Source organism: Mus musculus, chromosome 13 (genome assembly GCF_000001635.26).
Source record: "Mus musculus strain C57BL/6J chromosome 13, GRCm38.p6 C57BL/6J".
Lineage (NCBI taxonomy): Eukaryota > Metazoa > Chordata > Mammalia > Rodentia > Muridae > Mus > Mus musculus.
Window position 1 is genome coordinate 57,490,082 of NC_000079.6, and position 26,774 is coordinate 57,516,855.

Consider the following 26,774-nt stretch of genomic DNA (forward strand, 5'->3'; position numbering starts at 1 on the left):
CACTATATTTTATATTACTATACCAAAGGAAGAAAAGTAAGTTTATGTCACCCATGTCTAAGGGCAATATAATTATTCTATAACAGTGAGGTGGCACTGAGGAAAATAGATTCCTGAGGCAGGAAAGATAGACTGCCATAGCCATAGAGAACTATTTTCAATAAATGGTTAGATAAACAAATGAAAGAGAATAACCTAGTCAGAGAGCTTACACCAACAGTTTCTCAAAATGCATCACCCTCTCAATGCACACTGACTGCAATGTTATAAAATGTATAGAAAGAAAAAACAAGGAGAGAAACTCGTGTGGCCTTGAGGTGGGTGATGAATTCGTAAATGCACAGCTCTAGCACAAACCATGAAGGGAAAAAAAAAAAGAAGAGTTGAACCTTATTACAATCGAAACCATATGCTCTGTGGGTGACATTGTTAAAGACTGAAAACACAAGAAAATACTGCAAATGTTGGAAAAAAATAGTCACAAATTACATATGACTTGATATTAGGAAAATGTAAGAGAATACAAGATGCCATGGACATGCACACACACACACATATACACATACACACATATGCACACACACACACACACACACACACACACCTTCCAGGATATCCTGGCAGTCCCAGTTGCTTCTGACCACATAAAGCAGCAAAACTCTGGCTATGTTTGTGGAACTGTAAAAGGGTACACCCACTGTGGCAGGCTCCAAACCTAAACAATACATCACAGAGCCCAACCATAGCAGGTTGAAGCCCCTATCCAACTGATTTTAAAACTAAGGCAACACTAACAGTTGAATTCAAGGGTTTATGTCAGGTCTGTCACAAACTAGACATTACCAAGATGTCCTTCAATAGGCTGATAAACTATAAAACAAGCATACAATGTTATGCTCACAAGTGATAATGAGATGTGCCATGACCAAGGAAACTCTTATAAGGGAAACTTTAATTGGGGCTGCTTACAGGTTCAGAGGTTCAGTCCAGTATCATCAAAGAGGGAGCATGACAGCATCCAGGCACGCATGGTGCAGGAGGAGCTGAGAGTTCTACATCTTCATCTGAGGGTTACTAGCAAAATACTGACTTCCAGACAGCTAGGATGAGGGTCTTAAAGCCCACATCCACAGTGACACACCTACTCCAACAAGGCTATACCTCCTAATTAGTGCTACTCCCTGGGCCAAGCATATTCAAAAACATCCCACTATTGAACTGCAAAAACACACTAGTGATTCTTAAATATGAAGTGAAGGAAACCATTATAGATGTGCTTCACAGAGGTGCATCATTAGACATTCTTCCAAAAAAGAAAAAGCATTAGATAATATAAATAGAACCCTGGTTCCCAAGGGGTTGAAGTGGGAAAGGAAGAGTAATTGGAAATGCGATTCTTTATAATATTGTCAGGACAGGCACGTGGCACTGTATATTCTTCACAGTGACGCTTCATAGTTCAATACATGAACATTAGTATATGCAAAAATTTAAAACAGCATTTAGGGATGTCAAGGGCTGCTAGGATGAAGTGAGGCATGTGACTAGGAGTCTTGGTGTGCTGCAGCTGCTCACCTGAGCTGAACAGCTTTGAGGCTGAAAGCAAAATGTCCACGCATGTGCACAGTGCTCTAGCTGAGGAAACTCTGCCCAGGTAAGTGAGGGTTAACACTCTGCTACTAAATACACCCACTGCAGAAAAGAAGAATCCAATAAATGGATGGAAGATAGTCAGCCAACCTCCTCACTATGAAAGTGGGGCTGGCCATGTGGGTGCCATATTAATCCATGCAGTCACAGGTCAGTGCTGGAGAACTAATGAGGAGCCCAGATTTAGCTTCATATAGATGTAAACAGGTCCATGTTGGAGAGTATATGGATATGTGAGATTTATCTCTCACTCTCTATACATCCCCTGTACCACGGACATGTGCACACACATATGTATGATTATCCATGTATAAATGTAAAAGAATATAACAACTTTTACAGGCTCTGGAAAAGCTAAACACACACTCAAAAGCCCTTCTAGCTATTTATTCAACTGACTTCAAAACATATGGTAAAATGGGACATTGATGAATTGATAGCTATAGATAAAGATATGAGTGTATGAGAAAGGGAGGAAAAGATAGCAAGAGAGTGAGATGATAGATTGATAGAAGATAGATAAATAGAAGATAGATGATAAATAGATGACAGAAACAGAGATAGATAGGATAGTTAGACAATACATAGATAGATAGATAGATAGATAGATAGATAGATAGATAGATAGATGAAAGATAGATAGATATAGAAGCATAGTTAGATAATAGATAGATAGACAGACAATAGATAGAAAATGGAAAGATAAACAAAGACTCATCAATATATACATATATTTCCTTGCTTTGCAATGACATCTGATGTCCAGATCATAATAGCAGTCGCCAATAGAAGAACACAGCCAAGTGAAAACTTGACTCTGGAGCTGGAGTGATGGCACAGTGGCTACCTTTGCAGAGGACAGAGTTTGGTTCCCAGCACCCACATGGTGGCTCACAACTACCTATAACTCCTATTTGTAGGGACAAGATACCCTCTTCTGTTCTTCATTGGCATGAGGCACATACATGAGTGGTGCACATATACACATATACATGCAAGTGAAGCATAAAATACATAAAATAAAATGAATAGACAAACAAATAAACCAGAAGGCTTGACTCTATGGCTTTGTTAGGTATCATATTGAATGAGTTTTGAACATCTTGCAGTGCTAACCATTTTAAAAGTGACAAAAAAATATTCAAATAACTACAATGAGAGCTATGTTATAGGGCCATGGGACCAAGAGAGAGAGCCCTTGATAGCCAATATAGTTACATTTTAAACATCTCAATATTGGATTAATATTAATATAGACTACAAGTATAAAATGATATATAGTGATGTAAAGTATAAAGAATGTTCATGAGTCAATATTTTCTAAATAAATGATTAAAAATAAATAAAAGGAGGAGAGTCATTACCTATGTGGAAGAATTCCTCAAGGTTTTCACATGTACTCCTCCCTTGAGTGCCCACACGAGAATGTGAAACATCACCCTTGTTTTATATGTGGGCATGTGCAGTAACAAGTTAACAGACCTTAGGTCCATCAGGTTCCCAAGGGTCACGGCAGTTGTCACAGCCATGCTGACAACACACTCATGACCTGCGGTGATAATGGCATTTCACTTCAAGAAAGTACGACAAACCTTAAGGTGACACAAGCTCCTGAAACAGGGAAAAAACCCCTGAAAAGAAACGTGAGTTAAAATATGGACTGGAGGCTGGTGAGATGGATCAGTGGGAAAACACCTGCCACCAAGCCTGAGGACTACAGTTTCCCCGGGACCCACCCATGTAGCAGAAGGAGATAATCACCTTCTTCAAATTGTCTTCTGAGCTCCATGTTAACCCTGTGGCATGTGCAAGTACCTCCTGTCCTGCCATATACAAAATAAACAGACAGATAAATGCAAATTTCTCATTAAGTATGAACTTAATATATATTGGTATCAGCTTGCTAATTGTAGAAATGTATCATATACATCCAACTTGTTCACAATAGAGAGAAATGGGCGCAGGTTTGTATCAGGGAATTCCTTGCTCTATTCAGATGTTTCTGGGGAAAATAAAAAAAGCACCTTCCCGAAAACAAAAGCCATAAGTGAGACAAGGTACAAAGGAATGGCTTCAGGAAACAGTCCAGCTTTCTTGGAGACCTAGAGCTAAACAGGAAAAGAATGATGGAGAAATGAGCAAGCCCAGGGGAGGAGGGGCCAGCCCCCCCTCAGAGGGACAGAGTGGACAGTGGCCCTGAGTCCCGAGGAGTCATGTCCCTGATGAAAATGCCCCATGCCATAGCTTCTTTGTAAAACAGATAATTATTCACTTTCTTCTAGAAGTTTCAACCAAATACATACAATATAACAGAGAAATGATCTGCTTAGAGAGTTGAAGAAAGCACTTATGCCTCAAGATGCAGGGGTCAGAATGATCTGGGTGCAAGCTCAACTCTGTCATTTGCTGGATGTGTGACTTGCACACTTTGAAATTTAAAAGACTCACTTTCTCCTCTCTCATCTTTAAAATGGAGATAATGGTGCCTCTCCTACTGGGCACTTGGGATGACTAAGAGGCTAGATCAGGCACCCAGTGTCTAACAATGGTTGTCATGAGTAAATGACAGCTATTTCTTCAAGCTCTGATTGGATAGAAGGATGAAAATGGCCATTATCTACAGATGATATAATTTTCTACATGAAATCCCAAATGATAAACCAGAAAAAGAATCTACCAGAATCATGAGGGACTATCTGAAATAATCATCTTTAGCAAGCACGAATAACATATTTCCTTTAAGACAGCAGTCACCATCATCAGCTCTACTCGTAGACATAGTGTGGACAGTTGCAGACGTCCTAGAGGAGACATGGGTAAAGTCATGTGCCACGCTTGCAGATGGCACAGCATAGCCCAGTGCATTCAGAGCTTGCCGGGTTACTTTGTAGACCTAATTTAAACCTCATTTTTCAAGGCTTGAGGAAGTGATTTTCGAACATCATCCAGGCAAATGAATAGGTAAGAATAACCATGAAAAATCGGAAAGCAGGTAGGAGACGAGATAAATTACTGAGCAAAAGCTAATTCTTAAAGCTGCCTAGTCAAAGCAAGCGGGAAATGTTCTGTAGATGCATTTCTCAGATCATGTTCCAAGAAGTACTGATTAAAAATTTTCCCAAGTATAGGTTCCAATCCCTGAGTGGGTCTCAGACCTTACTTACTCTGTAACCTGAAGCATACTGGTGGGAATAAAAGGAGCACTCTTTATAGCAGACCAAAGGGCTGCAGGATGAAAGCTGTCTCGCTGGGGCTTCCTGTTTGAATGACACTGGCCCCACAATCTCACTGGGGCTTCCACTTTGAATGACACTGGCCCAATGCATTCAACACAGGGAATAGAATAAAAGTGAGGAGGAAAAGAGACACCTGGCCTCAGCATGGGGGAGAGTAGGCTAGGTGTCAATCAAAGCCAGAAACTCTGAAAGACAAGGATGATAGAAGGGATGGAAATAAACCTCAGAAAATTCCTGAAACCTAGCACTGAGGGAAGGATGAGGCAGGAAGATCAAGGGTTTGAAGCCAGCCCAGGCTACATAGGGAGGAGACCTTACACCAAAAAAAAAGCACACATGAAGGATCCATATTTTATCATGAAGAATATTGATAATATTGGTATCTTTATTATGACATTATAGGGCATGCGGGCAATTTGAAGAGCAATTACAAATAGCGTACACATAGTGTACCTCACACACAAATGCACGTCAAAACTAACCAGAAACAGAAAAACCAAAAACCCGATGGAGTGACACAGTGGCTTCCCAAGATGCATTGCTGTGCTTTCCGTGGCAATAAGAACTTGCATTTCCAGATACCATCTTGCTCTCGAGCTTGAAACTCTATATTCCCCAGGAATGGGACCTTCTGACTAGATTCAGACTAAATCTAGACTGAGTTGGCTTTTGAATGTAGGTGGAATTACATCCAAATTCACAGATAAACACATGCAAGGAAGCAGCGCAGCTTCCTTTGCCTTTTGGTCTCTTCTGTTGAGGGGACTGCGGTGGAACGGCCACTCTAGCAGACTGTGTGGGCTACTATGGAGTGTACTTATCAGAAAAATAACAGGAAGAAGCCTGAGTCCCTCATGATGGTGGCTGCCCATATGAGTCTCTAACTTCCTACCACTTGACTTGCATCCTGGTTAGATCTATCATCAGCTGGACACAAACTGGAGTCACCTGGGAAGAGAGATTGCCTCCTCAGACTGGCCTGTCTGCCAAGCTATGGGGCATTTTGTCAGTTGTTCATTGATGCTGACAGGCTCCACCCACTGTGAGTGGTACCAAACCTAGGCAACTTGGGCTCTCTCAAGGACTCGAGGCTGTGAGTAAGTAGCATGCCTCATGGTCTCTACTTCAATTTTGAGTCCAGGCTCCTGCCCTGGATTGGCTTAATGATGGACCGTAAAGTGAAATAACCCTTTTTTTTTGTTTGTTTTCTCAAGTTGCTTTTGGTCATGGTGCTTATCACAGCAATAGAAAGCAAACTAAGACAATTTGGTAACACACAAATAAAAAGAGACTTTCTTTTGTTCAAAGCCCTATTTCTCAAGAACTGAAGTCTCAGACATATAACACGAACCAAACCTTAGCTAATTAAGCTACTTTCTTTCTTAACTGGCAAAATAGAAGAATCTCTGTAAAACCTGCAAAATATTAAGTGTACAAAGGTCTCCGAGTAGGTGTGTGTGGTCTCTGTCTCTCTTATCAGAAAGAAAACCCCGCCAGCATGTAACAGCAGCCTTAGATTGTGTATACTCCCCAGTCTGCAGGATCTCCCTCTAGGAATGAATCTCACGCAAATAATTAAGACATCTGCAAAATTAATACACTATGATGTTCATAAGAGCAGAGTTTATAATAGTAAATTAGAAAGAAGCTTAAATGTTCGATAATACAGGACTAGTTAGAAAAATTACATTACACTTATGTAATCAAATACCATGCAGACATTAAAAGCAAAGTTTTAAAAGAATAATTGATGGTATGGGGTTATTATTAAGCACTATTAAGCTCATGGTAGAGATCTTTAAATAGTGTGTGATTACATTCAGTTTGGGAGACTGAGTCATTTTTAAAAATTTATTCGTTATCGTTTGCAGTGTTTTAATGATGTTCTATAACAAACATGATTATCTCCCGTCTTTAATCCTAAATGCTGTCTGTGCCTGCTGTCTCCTGTCACATGCTCTCTCCTCCAGCTGGGCAGTTACTCTGCACTCCTCCCTGCACAGAGCAAAGGTCAGTGTGCTCGGTCGGTGTGCACCTTGCTGCTCCTTTTTCTTCATAGAGGTGAGGGTCAGCGGCTGGCATTGCACACATGCAGGTTACCACCTCCTGCTCCAGGCCAACAGTCACGGAGTTCTTTGTGCCCATGACCCATAGGGAACCCCCTTGTCACTCTGGAAAATGGCACTGCAGCTCTCTCAGGTGTCCTCCATCCCTAAATCCCGACTCTCTGGGAGCTCCTGGCCCCACACCAACACCGAGTGCCTCTACAAACATGGTCTGTAGTGGACATGCTCTAAACACTAGTGTGTGCAGTTAACTGTACATAACTGTGCCAACGGTGGCGTTCAGTCACATGGCATTACTCTGTGACACAAGCTAAGGGAAATGGAGTCACCACGGTACCATTCCAGCTTCACTGTACTGTCACCAGGGACCTAGGCTCCTAGTTCTACTGTGTTTTGTTCTATGTGTAGGCTGCCTCCCTGGGCCTTGGCATCTTATGGTTACAAGTGTTTCAGCTGCTCCCTGAACACCTCACGAGTAAAGAGGGATCAATGCCACATCTAACCAGATGGCCACCAAGCCAAAAGCATTCTCAGAAAGCTCTAGAACACTTAAATTTAATGGGCCAGCCTCAACTGGAAAAACCTGGGAAAATAAGAATATAGCTTAATAGATATTTTTTCTTAACAACCAACAGCACTACCACCATGATTGAATAGATAACAGGTAAGAGAGCTGATTGTGTCTGCTATAGGTCAACAAGGCTGACCTTGAAATTCAAACATCTAGAAGGCAGTGCATTGCCAATGTGCATGTAAAATAGACCCAAATCAGAGGTCTATGCATGTGCCTATATTATGAACAATAATAAAAACAAATAACAAACAACCATTGAAAGCCTTTCAGAATCAGCTGTTTTCAAAGATACCTCCCTGGATTACTTCCATCATTATACTAATTCCCCAAGATAAGCCAAATCACTTTGTTTTATTGATAAGGAACAGAGTCTCAGAGAGACTTGCTTCAAATCACACAGCTGTTATTCTAGAGCAAACTTCAATTCCACAACTGCCTGATTCCACAGCCCACACCATTTCTAGACAATAACACAGCATCTCTCCAGGTCCCACGGTGTGCCACCGAGGGCCAGAGAGCGTGAAACCTCTGTGTGTTTTCCTGAAACCTGAGGTTATGCAGAGACTCATGGGAAGTCAGAGGAAGAGAAACCTTCTGCCTCTGTGGAAATCAGAGAGCGAATGCTCACTTATGGCTGGCATCAGTGAGCAACCAAGGCAAGCAACCCTAGACGTAAGATGTCCACATGAACCGAAAGGCTCAGAACAAACATCGGGCAGCCTCCAATGAGAGCAGAACCAACAATTAAACACAGGAAGTACCCGGACAGTACTGTTAACCTGGATATCTATGTGTCAAAATATTACTCTTATTAAATGCAGACACACTACAAATTAATAATACAAATCACACTTGGTTGCTTCCATATAAAGAACAGCCCTGTGTATGGATACAAGGACAAATTAGACATCAGTTTAAGAGGCAGAGCCTACCATTCCCCACACTAGAGAACCAGATGTCCTTTGAGCATCCAATAGCTCGAGTGCTGTCTACATCTTAAAGTCAGTGTCCATGTCTCCACCACATGTAATGAAGCCTGACCACGGAGGCCATAATGGAAGTAGGTCAAAATTCTAGCAAACTCCTCAGAAATCAATAAAAAAAAAATCTTGTGGGGTCTGGGACTCATAAAGCCAACTCCATAAAGAGATGCTAGCTGCTGGGCCCCAGATAACTATAACCTCGGGACACAAGCGATTCTGTGTGCAGGGTGCATTACTGATTATCCACTGTAGACAGTGCTGTCCCTCCGAGGGGAGACATGGTCATGGATCTGGGCGCAGAATGAGCGCATGATGAAGGCTGGATAGCTGGATGATGGATGGGTGGGAGGAAGAAAATACATTACTCCTACCAGCAGACTCAACCGCTGACCTCGATTGTGAGAAACAAGAGGAAAACAGTGTTTGGGATTTTACCTTACACTTTCAATTTTAAATGGAGCTCAGAGGTCTTCGTAAGAGAGTTATGTGAGGTAACAGATCTCGGCGGCTCTGGTTTGCTGTATTTTCCTGAATAGGCAGATTGTTTTTCTACTTGGCCCAGTGTTAATCAGGTTTGAACACAAACATGTTATGACATAGGACTGTGTATAATTCTTGTGCTAGAAACTCCCAGCTTGAGTGAACAAACCAACAGACAAAACTACAACAACAGCAACCAAAATCCTCTTCCCCTTCTTTGCCTAGAAATGTGCCCTGTTCCCACAAGAGCTTAACGGAGCCCCAAACACCAAGTAGCATCTCAAAGAATGCCTTGTGCCGGTTACCAAGGCAAAATCCAAAGCAAGATTATGTGTTTCCTCAGATGCAGGGAGCGGGAAAACCCATCCATACTAGGCATGGATGTAAAGGGACAGCCAGCTTCAACCAGGAGAGCCATTGAAACACACTTTGCATGGGCGGATAGACCAAGGCCAACGTGATATGCTTAGGGAACTCAGAGATGAGTGTCCTTGATTGAAGGGTCTGAATCTTAACCCATTGACCCATTCACCTACAGGGATCTCAGATAGTAAGGCATAGAGAGAGCAGGGGGATTTGTTGAGGGGCATGTGGAAGAAGTAGGAGGAGGGAAACAGGGATGGTTAGATCGCATACATCACAAGAGACAAAAGTTTTATTAAATAAAACAATAAGAACCTGTGTATTCCATTAATGAAATCATCCCATGAGGGCCCAGAGGCAGCTTAAGCTAATCCACCTTGTTGGGCAATGTGTACACAGGCAAGAATGGTGTGTGTGTGTGTTGGGGGGTGGGGGTGGGGAGACTGGGGCTGTAGGCCTAAGCAGAGAGGCCAGACTGGCAGGTGTGAACCACGTACAGTACACGTCAAGCAACAGGACCCACAAAAGTCACCACTTAATATGGAGGCTGAGGCTCAGGCCTATGGAAAGCATAAATGCCAGGTCCGTCCTGGAGGCTGAGGTTCAGATGCGGAGCCTACCAAGAAAGCTGGAGTGGGATGCTTGGTCCTCTGTGTTTCTGTCTTGGAGGTAAAAACCCCCTCAATATGCCTAACCTAGAACTAGTACATGCGTAGATTTAAAGAGATACCGGATATGGTGTCAGCCCTTTTTGGCCTCTGGAACCCCCTTAAAGTAATAGTTTTATGGACCCACACAAATGACTTTTTTTCTCTCTCTCTTTAAACTTAGCTTAAATCAAGACACTTTTGTTACACGGGCCTCATGCTTTGGACACCATTGGTATTCTAACCAAACTCCCTGCAACACCAATGTTCTGGCCTTTGACATTCAACTTTTAAATCTTTTTTTTTCATAGGTACAGAGCTCCCTGACTGTGTGACATCTGGGGCCAGGGCTGCACTAAGACCCCACTTCAAGACAGACCCAGAGGGCTTAGTCAGATGCCAGCCTCACTCTGCCTCTGTATATGATCTGAAGGCAAGGGACTGTAGGAGACTCAAGCAGGCAGAGCACAGACAGGCCTTGGAAGTATTTACTCTCAACACTCTCTGGGTTGCGGAGAAAAAGAAAAAGACTCACAGCTACTTTCCCAGGACCCATGGGCTGATGCCCAATGGGAGAGTGAGACAGCTCCTTATACAGTTTTCCACAAGGTAAAAGACAGTGAGAAACGAAGAAAGAACACTTCCGCACCATACCTGCAATTGCTCTATGGAAAGCAGGAACTGTGTTTTCTGCAGACCCCCACGGTCCTGGCTCCTTACTACCATGCTTCTTCCTCACGCAGTTCCCTGACATGTTCTGTAGCCACTTTTCCTTCCAGGTCTTTCAAGGTCTTGAAATAATTAAGTAGAACATCCACCTCTTTTTGCTCTAAGACCCTCTTCAAACAGAAGAGGTGCCGGGAGCTACCCACAGAGCTAGGAGAAGACTTACACCATTGTGGTTAGGATGTGGCTGTCAGAGCCCTCTCCTCCATGTTTGGTGCAGACTGGGATCATCCAGGTTGCTATTTGGTGTCGGTTTTGCCTATAGTTCCAATGGATCTAGGTATCTCTCGCTGTATATTTAGGAAAACAGTGAACCTGGGCTTCGTCTTGCCATGTTACATGTTCCTTAAGTGGAACAACCAAAGTGCCACTCCCACCCCCTTTATGTCCCGTCAAAGTGGCATTCCTATGCCCTTCACATCCAGTCAAAATGGCATCCCTACCCACGTCATATCAAACAACCACTTTGAGTTTTGCAACAGAGAATCATTATCATCATGACCATGTTTGTTCTGTTGGCAAGATGCAGACAGAGAGCAGGGAACAGTGACGTCACCCTGACAATGACAACACACAAGCAGAGAGTGTTGACATGACACTGATGGTGATAATACACAGGGATAAAGGACAATGATATCATACCAATGATGACACTCCAGCAGAGGACAGTGATGTCATCCTGAGGATGGGCACTCAAGCTGAAGATGCCAATGTCATACTAATTATAATGTGTCACAGGATGAGGAGGGGATGCCATGCTGTGGCTGCTGATTGAGGAGCTGTTATGCTTTGTGGCATTTTTAGGTGAAATACAGTTCACTTAATCTCACCTGTTAAGAGTGGGGCCTGCACCTTCCCTCATTCCCCACACTGTCAAAGGCCCTGCTCCCAGCTCTACAGTGGTACCCGGGAAACAGGCAGCATTTGCTTAGCTGCCCACTTGGTGGTGTAGCAGCCACATGATCTCCTACGGTTCTGATTCCAATTTATTTCATATTGTGCAGTGCTATCTTTTTTGCACAGCAGCAGATAGCTGAGCCACGGAAGAACAGTTGACTTCAGGACAGATTACAAATGATTTTTTATCTTCGAAAAGCTAGGTCGGAAACTTGAGACTATCAGAAAAGCAGAGTGCGGCGGGGACAATGATAAACTCCAGAGAGTCCTGCACACATGCTGGAAGACAGAGGAGAAAATGGGTGAGGATGGTGTGTCTCTCACCATGGAGAAGCCCTGTCAGTGGGGAAGGTGAGGGATACCAGGAAAAGGGCAAAACCTCCGAGTCCCAAAACCACAGAAAAAAGGGCTTAATATACACAGATGTGCATGTTGCTCATGTAGGTAGACATGCATGTGTGTGGGCACACAAGTGGGCATGCATGTGATGGACATGTGTGGTCATGAAGTATATGGGCATGGACATGTATGTGCATGGGCATGTATGTGTGGGCATGCATGTGTATGGGCATGTGTGGCCATAGACATATTTGAGCATGGAAATGCATGTGCATGCATGTGTTTGGGCATGCATGGGATATACATCTGTGTGGGTATGAATGTGCGTGGGCATTCATGTGTGAGCATGTGTGGTTATGGACATATGTGGGCATAGACATGTATGTGTGTGGGCATGTGTGGGCATGGACATATGTGGGCATGGACATGTATGTGTGTGCATGGGCATGTGTGGGCATGGACATATGTGGGCATGGATACATTTGTGCATGAATATGTTTGGGCATGCATGTGCCTTTTTCACTCTCTAACAGAAGCCCAGAACTCATGAGCATTTTACATAGATTAAGAACAATCATCGGGCAGTGGTGGCACACCCCTTTAATCCCAGCACTGGGGAGGCAGAGACAGGCGAACTTCTGAGTTCAAGGCCAGCCTCGTCTACAGAGTGAGTTCCAGAACAGCCAGGGCTACACAGAGAAACCCTGTCTCAAACAAACAAACAAACAACCAGTCTAATAGGAAAAATGTAAGCTCCAGAAAAGACTTAACCCTCTGCTCTATCATCTACGAGCTATCCAAATCTCATGTTTTCTCATCAGCAGTAGAAATAACATCATTTGCTAGAAGAACTGAGCAGATGAACATGATTCTCATACTAAGTACCTAATACAGGCTATCCTGTACTACAAGAAAACCTCTTCTAAGGGCTATTTTAAACACTGAAATTGATGGTACACACACACATACACACACTCATATACATGTATACACACATATATGCATACATACACATACATACACACACAGAAGAATCAGCAGAGTCATCCAGCATTTGACAGTTACTGAGACAATAACTGACAAGACAATGCCCAGGATGGGCAGCAAATGGAATCTATTAGAGGGTGATAAATGCTGTGGAGAAAAATTAAGTAGAGAAGGAGCAAAGTGAACTGGAGAAAAACTTGCTAAGAAAGTGACATCTATTAACGGTGGAGGAAGAGAGAGGGCTGTCTGGGAAAGGGAGGGTTGAGGGTATAGTCATGTGACATGCATGTCTGTAGTGGAGACCTGTGAACTTACAGCTGCATAAGTAAGCGGGGGTGGAAGCAGGTGACAGGGACATCAATCAATGTAGGGCTTCACACATCACCAAGATGTCTTCAGTTTTCAATTAATCTGAACAAGATGTGGAGTTGGTTGTTGGTGTGTCCTGGATAGTGGTGGCATACACTCGCTCACATGTTATACATCAGTGGGGCTACTGTGTTCAGAGAGGACATGGAGCCCAGGAGATCAACCAGAAGAGATTAAAATAAAACCCAAAGATGCCCCAGCTCTCTATCAGAGTCACAGTAGTAGTAGTGGGAAGAGTATATTTAAAAATGCAGGTAGGTGCTGTGCCGATGTGATTGGCTGGTGGGTTATATGTGAACTGCGAGGGAGGGGGAAGGGATCTTACTGTTGCCAGGGGAAGAGCAGGGTTAATGACTTAAGTTGGCTCAGGAGGAAGCAGTTTGTTTGGGACATATCACACTTGCTGTGCATGTCGTAATCCATGCACAGACGACGAACGGCCTGTGTGTATTTAAGTCTGGAGTTCCAGGTAGGAGCGGAGGCAGCGTAGCTGTGATTCACCGGTAGAAACACAGAAAGAAACATATATGCACAGAGACACACGGAAAGGCCTGTGATTATATAAGAAAACATCCATGATGCACAAAAGCCAGTATGCAAAACACCCCAATTTGACTTAAGCTTAAGAAACCGAGTGTGGGGCTGGAGAGATGGCTCAGCAGTTGGGAGTGCTGACTGCTCTTCCAGAGATCCTGGGTTCGAGTCCCAGCAACTACATGGTGGTTCACAGCCATCTGTAATGTGATCTGATGTCTGGTCTGGGGACAATTACAGTGTACTCACATAAATAAATCTTTTTTAAAAAAGAGGAAAACAGAGTATGCATGTGTGCATATATAAACATATACATCGCATACATATACATCTACATATTTGTACAGACACACACATATATAGTTGGAAGCATTTTCAGAAAGCAGGTTAGATCTGGGAGTAATTAACATGTTCTTCTTAGCATTTAGATTTTACTTAAGATTGTACATTACTGAGTAATTCTGTTTTAGATATTTATTGTATTTTCAGTTATGCGTGTTTTTATGTCTGTGTACAGAGTATATGAATTTGAGTGCAGGTGCTCAGGGAGGCCAGAAGGGGGTGCTGTAACTAGCGCAGGAGCTATAATTCCAGGCCTTGTGAGCAACCCAGCCAATCCCTGTGCAGGAAACTGTAAGCAGGCACTCTGCAAGAGCAGGAAGCATTCTGCTCAGCTGAGACATCTCTCCAGCCTCGGGAGGTAATGTGCAAAGAGCTTAAGAGCATGGGTTGAACAAATTATCAAAGCCTTCATCTTCTAGAACACACTTCCATCCTACGACGAACTCCGGTCACGACTCAGTTTACCCCACTTTCTCTTTTCCTTTGCTGCTTTCTCTGATCAGTTAACATCAAATAGGCATTAGAGGGACCAGGGAAACCTGTGGTTTACCATCCCAGAGCTGGTCGCACAAAACAGGAAGAAGCAGAGATTAAAGCCAAGTGCAGCGCTTACCTCGGAGTCCAGATTAGGGAAATTAAATACTTTAAGCAGTTGCCAATTTAATTCTCAAGATTTTCTCTTTCTTTCTCTCTTTTTTCTTCCTTCCTTTCTTCCTTTTTTAAAAAAAAAAAATCATGACATTTAGAATAGGCGGTTCCTGAAACTTAAGTGTTCCTTTGTACACTTAATTTCTGACTACAGTCTGGAACGGAACAATAGGCAACGAGAGCTGAACGGAGAGGGAAAGGTTACTGTAACTGCTTCTAAATCACAGGCTGGCGAGCCTGGGACCCTCGCTCTCTCACAGCACAGGCATTGTGGTGAGCATTCTCTCTGGGTGCAAAGACAATCTCCAAGCTTCTAGGTCAGTGGTTCTCAACCTTCCCAAGGCTGCAGCCCTTTCATTCAGTCCCTCATGCAGCGGTGAGCCCCCCCCAACCACAAAATATTTGTTGCTACTTCATAACTGTATTTTGGTACTATTATGAACTGTGAAGTAAAGGTCTCTGTTTTCCGATGGTCTTAGGCAACCCCTGTGAACGGGTCATTTGAACCCCAAAGAGGTTGCAACCCACAGGTTGAGAACCCATACTCCAGGAACCTAGGCAGCAGGCTTTTTTTTTTTAAGGAGTTTTCCATTGAGACATTATAGCTAAGCAGAACTCGACTCTCTCCTCTCCACCGTCTCCTGTTCCCATTTAAACACACTTCCTCGGATCCACTTGTGATAAGCAGTGGAATTAGACAACCGTCTGTCAAAGCCAGGACTCTTTCCCCCTCAGAATCTCTCTCAGGTGGAAAACACCTTTTGAGAAGAGAAAATCGCTGTGGATGATTTTTTTTTCCTACTGTTCGAAATAGCTCAGCTGGAGGGAAGTTATTATTTCCCCCTTAGCAAGCCCAGCCGCCAAAAGCTGAAGCTCTCCCGCTCCCAGGCCCAGAACGTCCCCTACCCCCTTGTCCAGCTCATGGCGGGTCCACGGTGAGTACCCTCTGGCCTTGCCCAGCATTCCTCAGGGTATCTCCAAAGCCTGGCCTGAACCTCCAAAAGGAGGCAGAGCTACTCCTCATGAACATCCCTGATCTCTTCATCTCCTGCTACAGAGAGGGCAGAGGAGGTCGCTGCTGTAAGGTGCCACTCCAATGCTACTGGTTCCAAGAGTACGAGGACATTGTCTGCCTTGTGGTTGACACTGTGAGAGATTCAGTGGATGACTTCAGACTCAAGGGAGGCTCCTAGCATGCAGAGCATTTGCCTCATCCAGGCTGAGGAGAGCTAACAGGGACCCAACTATAAACAGAGACCTGAGGTCCAGTGACCCACGTGTCTAAATTTAGACAAGTCCCTTTCTCAGGAGAACCTCCAGAGCTTTCCTTTGGTATATGGGGACTGAATAAAGATCTATGGGGACTAGGGTGATGGCTCACTGGGTAACACTTGCTGTACAAAACTTGAGGACCTGAGTTTGGATCCTCAATACCCACATAAATGTGACTGCTATGGCATGCATCTGGAGCCCCAGCACTGGGACAGAAACAGGAAGATCTTAAGGGCTTGCTGGCCAGCCAGCATAGCTGACTCTGAGCTTCGGAGCCAGTGAGAGACCGTGTCTCAAAAAATATATGACAGAGGAGCAATTAGGGCGATACCCAAAGTCAACCACTGCCCTCTACATACATGTACCCTCAAGTGCATGTGCGCCCATGTGCTCACACGGTCATCCACAATCAGAAGGACATGTATAGTCGCTCATCAGTTTTATCTACTGCAGATGTCAGGTAGATGGGGACCTCTGCTTCACAAAACATGGATGCTGCAGATATAGGCAGGATAGCATAACTGAGACCCTTCCTGACCAGGAACTCAACGCTTCTGTAGGGTCCTCCCCTCATCCAGGAGTGCAGCAAAACTCCCTGGATGAACAATGCTCACAGCAGGGCTGCCCAGCTCAGGCTGAGGGTAGGCAGTGCTATCTCTGCTGCGGTGTGGTGGTGAGGCAGGCTGGGAGGGCTCATATTTAGAGCCAAGAGGGGGTTACCCACCATCTAACTGAAACATGCACCTTGAGCTGTGATTTAGAGACCACTACTGTCTCTAGATTTCCCCACTGTGAAGACTCACACACCTAGCACCAAAGACTTCCCTACACCTTTGCTGAGCACTGAAGAAAGGGCAGCTGCAACACCCTGCAGCTAAAACGTGACACTGTGACACTCCGTCTAAGAAGGGACTTCCTGGCAAATTCCAGACACTAAACTTAGTTCCAGAACCTTCCCCCCCTCTTTTTTGTCTTTCTGCTCAAGATAAAACTCTAGGCCTATGTAGTCCAAGCAGGTGCTCTACCACTGTGCAATACACCTGGCCCCTCAAATTCTCTTATTTAAACAATTTTTCTTTCTTCTGGTTTCTGTGGTTGTTTTGTTGAACAATTGTTAGTCTATAATTTTGAGGCTGGCCTGGCTTTATGAGATCAGAGAGGCAACTTGCCCCTGGCCATAAGGTAATTGAGGAATGTAATAAGAAGTATTCACAAGTATCAAAGGGTGACTTTGTCCCCTTATCAGCTCTTGTCAAAAGAAAGGTGCCAGGAAAGTAAAAAGAACAAAAAACCCCAACCGCTCCGTTTTGACTTCAAAACAGGGGTTGAAGGACACACAGAGGCTTCCAGTTTACAAGTCAGACACATCTCAAAAACACCAAACTGGGACAAACATGGGGCTCTTAAATTATGAGGGAGAGAGCTGACATGCTCCCTACCCCCCATGCCTGCACCCAATACTGATGATCAATGTTGGGGCCCCAAGCAGTGAGACTCTGGGAAGAAGGAATGGGGAGGTTAACTGAATAGCCAAGGCTGATGCTGCTCACCCGATGTGCCCCACTTCAGATCCAGTGCTTGTCCTGGGTTGGGAGGAGGCAATCCTGAAAAACCGAGATAGGAAGAGAACCCTACAGAGACTTGTGGTTTGTTCCCAGTGAGAGGCAGTAGTCATGAACATGTCCTCTGCATGGAGTGGAAAAGGCTGTGGGAAGGTCCACAGAGAGACTTGAGGCGCTGGTCTTTATCATGGCCTCCTTGATGCCAAAGCAGCAGCAAAGGGCTGCCTGATCTTATCTGTGCCCTTGACTAGGGTCCTAGAACTAGTAAGCCCAGTTGCATTGAACAGAGAAGAGTAGATTCCATTAATCAATATGGCTCATAGGGGGTCATGAATACAACCTCAGCTAGCCCTCACTAGGCCTGGCAGGAATAAACACTGGTCACCAACTAACTGAAGAGCTCCAGAGAGTTGCATTAATACCAAAGAACGGCAAGCTCTATCTGGAAGTGCCTCTGACAATGCTGCAGTTCAGATGCCCCCTCTTCTCCTTACTTCCTATAGTTTAGAGTCAAGGCTGCTGCCTTAACTGAATATACCTGACAGTGACCCCAATATGTTCTTTCTCAGAAGACATGGAGGTTCAAAAGGATAATGGTGTTGAAAACAGACCATTAGCAACGCCCCTTGATAATGTTGCCACATCTGAGACACACTGGTGTCCCGGAGACCATAAAACGTGATGTCTGGGAGAATCAAGAGTACGGCTGCCTCGGGCCAGAGCCACGAGGTCCTTTACAGGCAAAGACTTCCTGTAGATGCCACATCTACCACCCTGACAGGCACCCTGACAGGTAACAGGAGGTGGCTGGGGCTGAGCCTTTCTGCTCTGTCCCTTCCCTGCAGCTCAGTTGTCACTTCTGACCTCTCCCTGACAATTATCCTTCCTCTTCCTTCCAGCTGCCACGAGCTCAGCCCAGCTGTGTCACCTGTAACAAATCACCCCGAGAGCTTCATAGAAAGAGCTACCAGTCCAAGGGGAAGACAATCCTTCCCTCGATCAGATGTGGGTCAAGCACTGTTACTGTAGATGCAATGCGATGACTCTGGGGGTTGTCAAAGCTCTTCTCATCCATATGTGATGCTGTCTTTTGAGGAAACACCAATTAAATCCAAATCAAGTCATTAATCAGTCCATCTGAGAAGGGGGTTATACTTTCTTCATTAGGACAGCGTTACACGCAGTAATCAAACACAGCACCCACTCTCCAGTCTTGCTGTTGGTTGCTAGTTTCTGCTTCACTCCGTGCTTAGATGAAAACTCTGACCTAACTCAGAGCTTAGAAATGGGATTGTTAGCATAAAAGGTGAGACTCGGAGTCCCAAAGGAAGAGCTTGCCCCAAGTGTGAGCTACTGATGGAAACAGGAAGATCATGGCTTCTCATGAGACATTTCTTAGACAACTTCCAGATGGCCTCAGGAACTGAGTAAATATTCTTCAGGAGCCATTTCAGCCCAGGAGCAAAGTTTTGAGGGGAAACAGGCATGTCATCTGCAAGGCACTGATGTGGGACCCCAATGTTTGAGGATTTTGTTGATATGATTTTGTAGTGTTGGCTTGTCTGCTGTGCTAAGATGGACTTTGTGTTTTTCTGAGCTGTCTCTCACCATTAACAAGCTTCCCCAAATCTCATCCTCACTTAAACAACTGTCTCGTCCCCACTACCTTCTAGAGTGCAGGCATGGCATTCTCTATCCCCACATCTCTCTATGTTTAATGGAAATGCACCTGCATAAGTTCATGAAGAATATGTTTTACTTTCTACCAGTGAGTATTTACCTAAGTTGATGACATAGCCATACCTGGCAGTCACGCTTAAGAAAGCCTCCTGTGTCTTCAGGCGTGAAGACTGTTATAAAGAACATGGGTTTTCTTCACTAGAGAGATGAAAAGGCATGCCTGAAAACAGAGTTGTATTCCTTCAGTATGAAGAGTGTGCAAACTTTGGCAAATCTGGTGGCTCTTGAGAAGCAATGGTTTCACCTCATCTATGCATACCACAGGCAAAGCAACAAAGAACTTCTTGGTTTAGATTCCTTCCCTCAGAATAGAAGAGCAAAGAAAAGAAATAAATAGGAAACCTAGAAGAGTGTGGAATCTAGAATAGTATGGAATGCAGAAAAACATGGAAAATGGAATGGCATGGAATCTAGAATACTGTGGAATATAGAATAGTGCGGAATGCAGAAAAACAGAATACAGAATAGCAGGGGATGCAGAATACTGTGGAATCTAGAATACTGTGAAATCTAGAACAGTGTGGAATACAGAGTAGTATGGAATACAGAATAGCATGGAATGCAGAATAGCATGTGTTGTCGAAAATATGTAATCTCAATCTGAGGTTCCAACCCTGCCTTTGATCATTCATTTCCCAGATAAAAGACACACAACTTTTATATTTATAATAAGCCTTAATCAGCACTAGAACTAAACAGGCATCTACCCTCTAAACTACTAGTTTTCACCTCCCTATCAATAATCCCAAACTATAACTTGCCATGTTCCATGGGGTCCACTCTTACTCCAACTGGCCAGGCCATATCATCAATTCTTATGACTGGAACATTGAAACTGTCTCTGCTCTGAGGTTTTGTGGCTGGTAGTGTTTTTAAAGATCTTGAGAACACCCCAACAAACTAAACCCCTCCTGTCTCTGCCTCAGAATCTGATCTCTTTTACCACACAGTCCAGAAAATTTTACCAAAGACTTTTGGAGTCTTATTAGGAAGCTGTATCCCTTACCCTATGTTGTCCTCCTCCTCTCTCTGTCTTTTCTCCTCTTCCTCTTCCTCCTCCCCCTCTTTCTCCTCTTCTTCCTCCTCTTCCTCTTCCTCCTCCTCCTCCTCCTCCTCTTCCTGGTCATGCCTCTGATCCCAATCCCAGGAACCAAAACCCCCACCTACTTCTCTTCTGCCAAGCTATAGGTTGTAACTGTTTGTATTCACGGATCAGTAATAATTTGGGGGACAAGGTTACATAGTGTCACTTGGGTCTACATGTGAATTCTCTTATCCCTGGGGGCAACCAGTCCTTGGGGACCAGTATTTAGCATTGCAATACATAGCAAACAAAATACATACAAACTTCAACAAGCATGAAATCTAGAATAGCATGTAATGCAGAATAGCATAGAATCTAGAATAGCATGGAACCTAAAATAGCATGGAATCTAGAATAGCATGGAATCTAGAACAGCATGGAATGCAGAACAGCATGGAATGTAGAGCAGCATGGAATCTAGAGTAACATGGATGCAAAACAGCATGGAATCTAGAGTAATGTGGGCTACCACAACTTCCTAATAAGACTCCAGAAAATCTTAGGTAGAATTTTCTAGACTATGTAGTAAAAAAAAAAGAATGGATCCAAGGCAGAGACAGGAAGGACTTAGTTTATTGGAATGTTCTCCAGATCTTCAAAAATACTACCAGTCACAAAAGCACAAAGCAAACACAGTTTCCATCATCTGACCAGAATGGAAGCACCAGTAAGTGACACTCCTTCAGTAAGGACAAACCAATGGAAACTGCCCCCACTGGGCACTATGTCTGACTTCAGGTACAAGATGTGTGTGATTTTGCCTGATACAACCTGAGCGGAATCTTAGGCTATAAATCAAAGGAGGAAACAATCAAGCCACACCACTGTCGAGACAATCCTCCATGAGCATCCCAACCTTCCGGTGTGGACCTCGCTCATGAAGCCACCCATGCCACCATCCAGAAGAGTATACACTTTTGCTTTCTTACATACCCTCACTTCTAAAGTTAACTTTATTATTTTGCTGGGCTTTGTGTACTTCCTCTGAGTTCTTTTGTTGATGAGATTGAGGCCCTGCACTTCCCCAGCTGACCTCACTGACACCGACAACTTCAACACCTCATGGCCAAAATACAGAGGCATAATTGTACATCGCATCTAAGTTTTCTCAGCACAATCATATAAAGAAACTGCCCTCAAATGCAATGAGATCTGCTGTAGGGAAATCAATTATAATCTTTGTTGGTTATTTACAATCACAATATTTCCTGATCTGTATGGCTCTTCTGAGCTCTACTTCCCAAAGAGCCTGTAACATTTCTAAAGCAGAACTGCCCAGACTTGGATTTGAAGTCTTTATCTACTTGCCCTTGCCCACATGGCTAGTACAAATGATATTGTCTCTCGCTCTGTTCATTTCCTCAATCATTAGAAGCTTCTTGCATTGGGAGTTCACACACACACACACACACACACACACACACACACACTGGCATACATGCACATGTACATATACACTGGCATGCATGTGGATGCAGTGCTTTCTATGAACCAGACAATCACAGCAAAGAATGCTCATGGCCACTGAAGGCAAATTTGAGCTTAGATTTCAGAAGCAGGTATTGGCCAATGGGACCATATTATTTCTCTGCTAGAAAACATGTCCTCTCAACTCTGGACTGGAAACAGCAGTCCTTAGGGAGTCTACTTTCATCTGTCCCTTGGCTTCCTACTGGGCTCCAGTGGAATGTATCGATGAAGAAATGCTTAGGGGAGAGAGCGCGCCTCTGCCACAGTATCTCTGCAGTTTCTGTGATGTTCGGTCTTGAGAGATTCAAAGGATTCTAGAGTTGACAACTGGAGAAAGATAAGCCCAAGGGCAGGCCATGAAAACCTGCCCCTCCCATGCCAGAGCTAAACTACCATCTAAAGGAGGCCAGCACACACCTTGCTCTGACAGATTTCTTTTAAAAGCCTCTCTGCTCTTCTTTCTCTCTTTAATGGTAGAAAGTGGTTCAGCTCAGAGTCCCTGGCCAAGCTGGAGAGCTTACTTGCTAAGTGAGACCATATTCCCTTTACAGGCTGAACAGCTCTGTCACAGCCTGGCTCTGAGCAAGTGAGCCAGGTTTGACCACGCAAGGCACCTGACCTCTGAACCCTCTTCCACTCACCACTCTTCTCTGCTTTGGGCTTCAGTGGCTCAGGCTCAGGCAGACACGGACAGGGCCCATCACAGAGGGAGTTGAGGCTTTTGCCTGTAGAACAAGCGTGGAATTCCAACTTGCACTGCAAGAAAGAGAGACAGGACAGACCGTTAGAATATAATGAGGCCAGACGCATGCTCGGCTTCCCAGGGAGTGGCTGGCTGGTATCTGTGCTTTAAGGGGACAAAGATGGGAGAAGGGAGAAGTCGCCCATGCTAGTAGTCTGGCATTCAGAACTCTAACTTGGGACTGGCCGTTCATGATTTCCCAAACAACTCCCAAAACACAGCAGAAGAACTGGAAAGCAAATTTAAATTAACAGCAGGCTCAGCTGTCACCATTTATAAAATATGGTGATTATCTGAAAGGGAATTCGTGTGGAGTTCTATGTGACCCGTGAAGCCCTCCCACTTAAGTGCTGGGGCTCCCCCAAGAATCCTCCCACACAGAGCAAGTGCTCAGGGACGTTCTTCGTAACCTGCTTTCTCATTGCTCTCACAGATGCTGGTCATAAACAACTTAAAAGGACGAAAGATTTGTCTTGCTCATGACTTCAGCCCATCACCATGGGACACTGTGGTGGGATTGCTGGTATCCTGGTGGCCAGGAAGCAGAGCAGAAGAGAGGGGAGCCTGGGACAGGACACAGGGGACAGACTGCTTACTTCCTCCAGCTAGCTTTCTTTCTCCAGACTCTCTGAAACAGAATCATCACGGCCGAACATTCAACACATTCAACCCCTCTGCCACTACGAAGGACATTCTCTATGTGAGCCTACCAGGGACATTCCATATTCAAACCAGAGCACAGCGCAGCCACCTCTTTTTGGGAAAGAGTCTGGATGGTGCATCTGAGGTGCTTCGCCTGCTCCTTCCTCTGGGAGCAATGAAACCGTGTGCCCCCCCCCCCCCCCGCCCAGCTCTGGAGTTTTTGTGGCCGGAGCCCTCTTATAACTAGCCTGGGATCTGATGGGAATGGCCACCTAAGTCTGGAAGTCAATGTCAGAAGTCCACAAGCTACAACCTCCTGTCATCTTTTGTCAGCAATAATGGTAGCTTTCAGGTCCCTGTCTCCTAACTTTACATTTAAGTCTCAGCAGACTCAAAACACAAGTAGGGGATGCAAAGGTATTTACAGGTGTCCTAGACCACAGTGGGTGCCAGCTTTTTTATTACTTGTATAATATGGAAAAAGAAATTCAGGCTGTTGGAGGTTAAGCAACTCATAAAAGACCTTAGCACTCAGTCAAACGCATGTCTGACTTCACAGCCGAGCCCTTAAGGGTCCTGAGATAGTTTCTGACACGTGGCTGAGGGTTCAGAGCATAGGATCTATACGGCGTATGGCTGGTTCTGCACCTTTGCCTTTGGCCCAGATGCCTTATCTGAGTTTCCTCCTTTTCTGCCCGTCAAATTCTCAGGATCAAGGCTTGCATAAAATCAGTCTCCTGCAAAGGCCTAGGGCCTGGGAACCTGGTGGAGGTTCAAAGGAAAGGAGAGAGAGACAGGACTGACTATGCACCTGCTCAGCACGCATCTCTTATCAGGAGCCACGGGGAATCATTTGGCGGAAGGGAGAGCACAGATACAGTCCCTGCCTTAGAAAACACAAAGCAACCTTAGAGAAACCGCCAACGTTTGCAAAGCAACTCTCTGGAGTACAGGTGGACATGGGCTCACTGTGAGAGAATGAGATGTTCCGTCCCCAGACTAACTACAAACCCAGGCAGAGTGCTTTATAGCCGGCTCTAAAGGATCTGCAATCACTGGGTATAACTCCAGCTGTCACCCATCCAAGGGCAACGGCAGAGCAAGAGAACAGAGAGCAAGCTCCCTCTCCAACCCAAGCTCCCTTTTATAAAGCTCCCGAAATGGCCAACATGTGACCAGTGTGCTCCCAGGAGTCAGATGCACTTTGTGAAGGGAAGCCAGGCCGGGGCCTCAAACATCGCTTGCCCTGACTCTGGAGTAAATTAGAGTGTATTCATCTAAAGCCGCATGGACAGGACTATGTGGTGAGGCAGGCTGTGTGAGAATATACAGCCAGAGCCAAAAGACCTCTGGGTATGGGATGTGCCTGCGGGCAGCAGGATGAGCTGACAGAAAGCGAAAGGTCACTGTGTCAACTCTCGCTTCGAGTAGCACTGGGCTCTAGTTTGATCTCTGTTGCTGTGATAAACACAGACAACTGCTAACCTGGCGGGGAAAGGCTTATTTGGCCTACAGGCTCCAGTCTGTCATAAAGGGATGCCAAGGCGGCAACCTGGAGGGAAGAAGAGAGGCAGAGACCATGCACGAAGCTGCCCCCTGACTTGCTCTTTGTGGCTTGCTCAGATTGCCTTTTTATACAACTCAGTGCCACCCACCCGCAGGTAGTACCACTCAAAGTTGCCTGGACACTCCTAGATCAACTGTTGATCAAGAAAATGCTGCATAGACATGCCCATAGGCCAGTCTGATGGAAGCAATTCCTTTCTTGAAATTCTCTCTTTCCCATGTGACTCTGGCTTTGTCAAGCTGACAGAAACTAAGGCGCGCGCGCACACACAGAGAGAGAGGGGGGGGGAGGGGGAGGGGGAGGGGAAGGGGGAGGGGGAGGGGGAGAGGGAGGGGGAGAGGGAGAGGGAGAGGGAGAGAGGGAGAGGGAGAGAGAGTGTGTGAGTATGTGCAACTAGAGCAGAGACTACTGTGGCCAGCCGGCTACCTCCTCTTCCTCTGGGCTGCCGCTCTAGAATGGCCCTCGGTTTCAGATTGGAGGTTTACAAACTAGTTTTTAAAGAGACATTCTGAATCTTATTTAAGCAAAAAAGATTCTTTTATGTATACATTTATTCTGTAAAGTTTAAATTATCACCTGACTTCATCATAAGGCCTTCACATGCTACCATGTAACGGCCTCTTTAGAGACTTGGATATTTGCCCTCACCAAACTCCACCCTGCGACCCAGCTCCTGCCTTCCCTGCACTCCTGATCCAGTACTGCCACGTGGCCGGCTCTGACAGGTAGACGGGCCAGCACCAGTAGTGAAGGCACAGGTCCCAAGAGATGCTTCAAGGGCTCCAGTTTTAGCACTTCACCTGGATTTCCCATCACGCTTTGCAGACGTCACATGCCACAGAAAAGCTGTTTCTTCTGCGGGGGATTCGGACGGCAGAGGGGCAGAACTGAAGCTCACTCACTAGGGCTGTTGTAAGCCTGGGGGCGGGGGGAGACCACCGGCTGACTTCCTTCTGGACCACAGAGTATGGCAAGGGAAGTTTCACTTCCTGTCTTATGTCTGAGGTGAGGGGACCCATAGAGAGCCTGGCACATCGTTGGTATTCAAGAAATAGAACAAATGACCTAAAGGCAGAAAGAAGGGTAATAATGCGCGTTCTGCAAACTGCAAAGCAGCTCTGTTCTGTCGGAGAGCTCCCCAGCCAGCCAACACAAGATAGGGCATTAGCGTTCAGACTCTGTCTCAGCTGCGTATCCCACCCATATTGTACCCGCATGTCTCTCCCGGAGCTCCACATTCAGTGCCTGCCTCTCAGTCTCACGCTTGCCCCAGGCTCTCTGCAGCCACACAGCTGTTTTCTAGATGGCCTTGCCTGAACAAGAGGCCCAGTCAAGACCCCTTGCTACTCAACCTGCTCCGCCGGGTAGCAGCAGCCCCTCTGTGTTCCCCTGACATGTCCACGACAGCTCACCTCTCTGTATTCCAGAGAGGCGCCACTGGGAAAGCAGTTTCCATCTGCACTAGGCAAATGCAAGGTTCCAGGGTACTTTTGTTTTGTTTTGTTTTTTGTTTTTGTTTTTAATCTTCTTGGAGGATATGTAACATGTGAATGAAGCACCAAAGGCATCTGGTCTAGGGCAGGTGAGGTGTCTCTGCAGCTAAGAGTCCTCGCTGCCATTCTAGAGGACCTAGGTTTGCTTCCCAGCACCCACATAGTGGTTCACAACCTTCTGGAACTCTAGCTCTAGAGCATCGATGCGCTCATCCATGGCCACCAGGTAGTCTCATAATAGATATATATACATAAAGGCAAAATAATTCATGTAGGCTTGCATGAATTACACACAGAAAATTTTTTAAAAAAAATTTTAAAATATAAATGGTTGTGATCCTACCATTTTATTTGACTCTTT

At 45.0% G+C, this 26,774-nt stretch overlaps 1 protein-coding gene across 5 annotated transcripts in view; it reads right to left on the bottom strand.

Annotated features, from left to right (window-relative positions):
• The window catches only part of Spock1 (sparc/osteonectin, cwcv and kazal-like domains proteoglycan 1), a 487,138-nt gene that overhangs the window by 68,887 nt on the left and 391,477 nt on the right, over positions 1-26,774 (bottom strand). For all 5 annotated transcript variants that reach the window (NM_001166465.1, NM_001166464.1, NM_001166463.1 and 2 more), the window contains one exon: positions 22,611-22,725. In NM_001166465.1, coding sequence (NP_001159937.1) covers positions 22,611-22,725 — 115 coding nt within the window. The remainder of the gene's footprint in view (positions 1-22,610; positions 22,726-26,774) is intronic.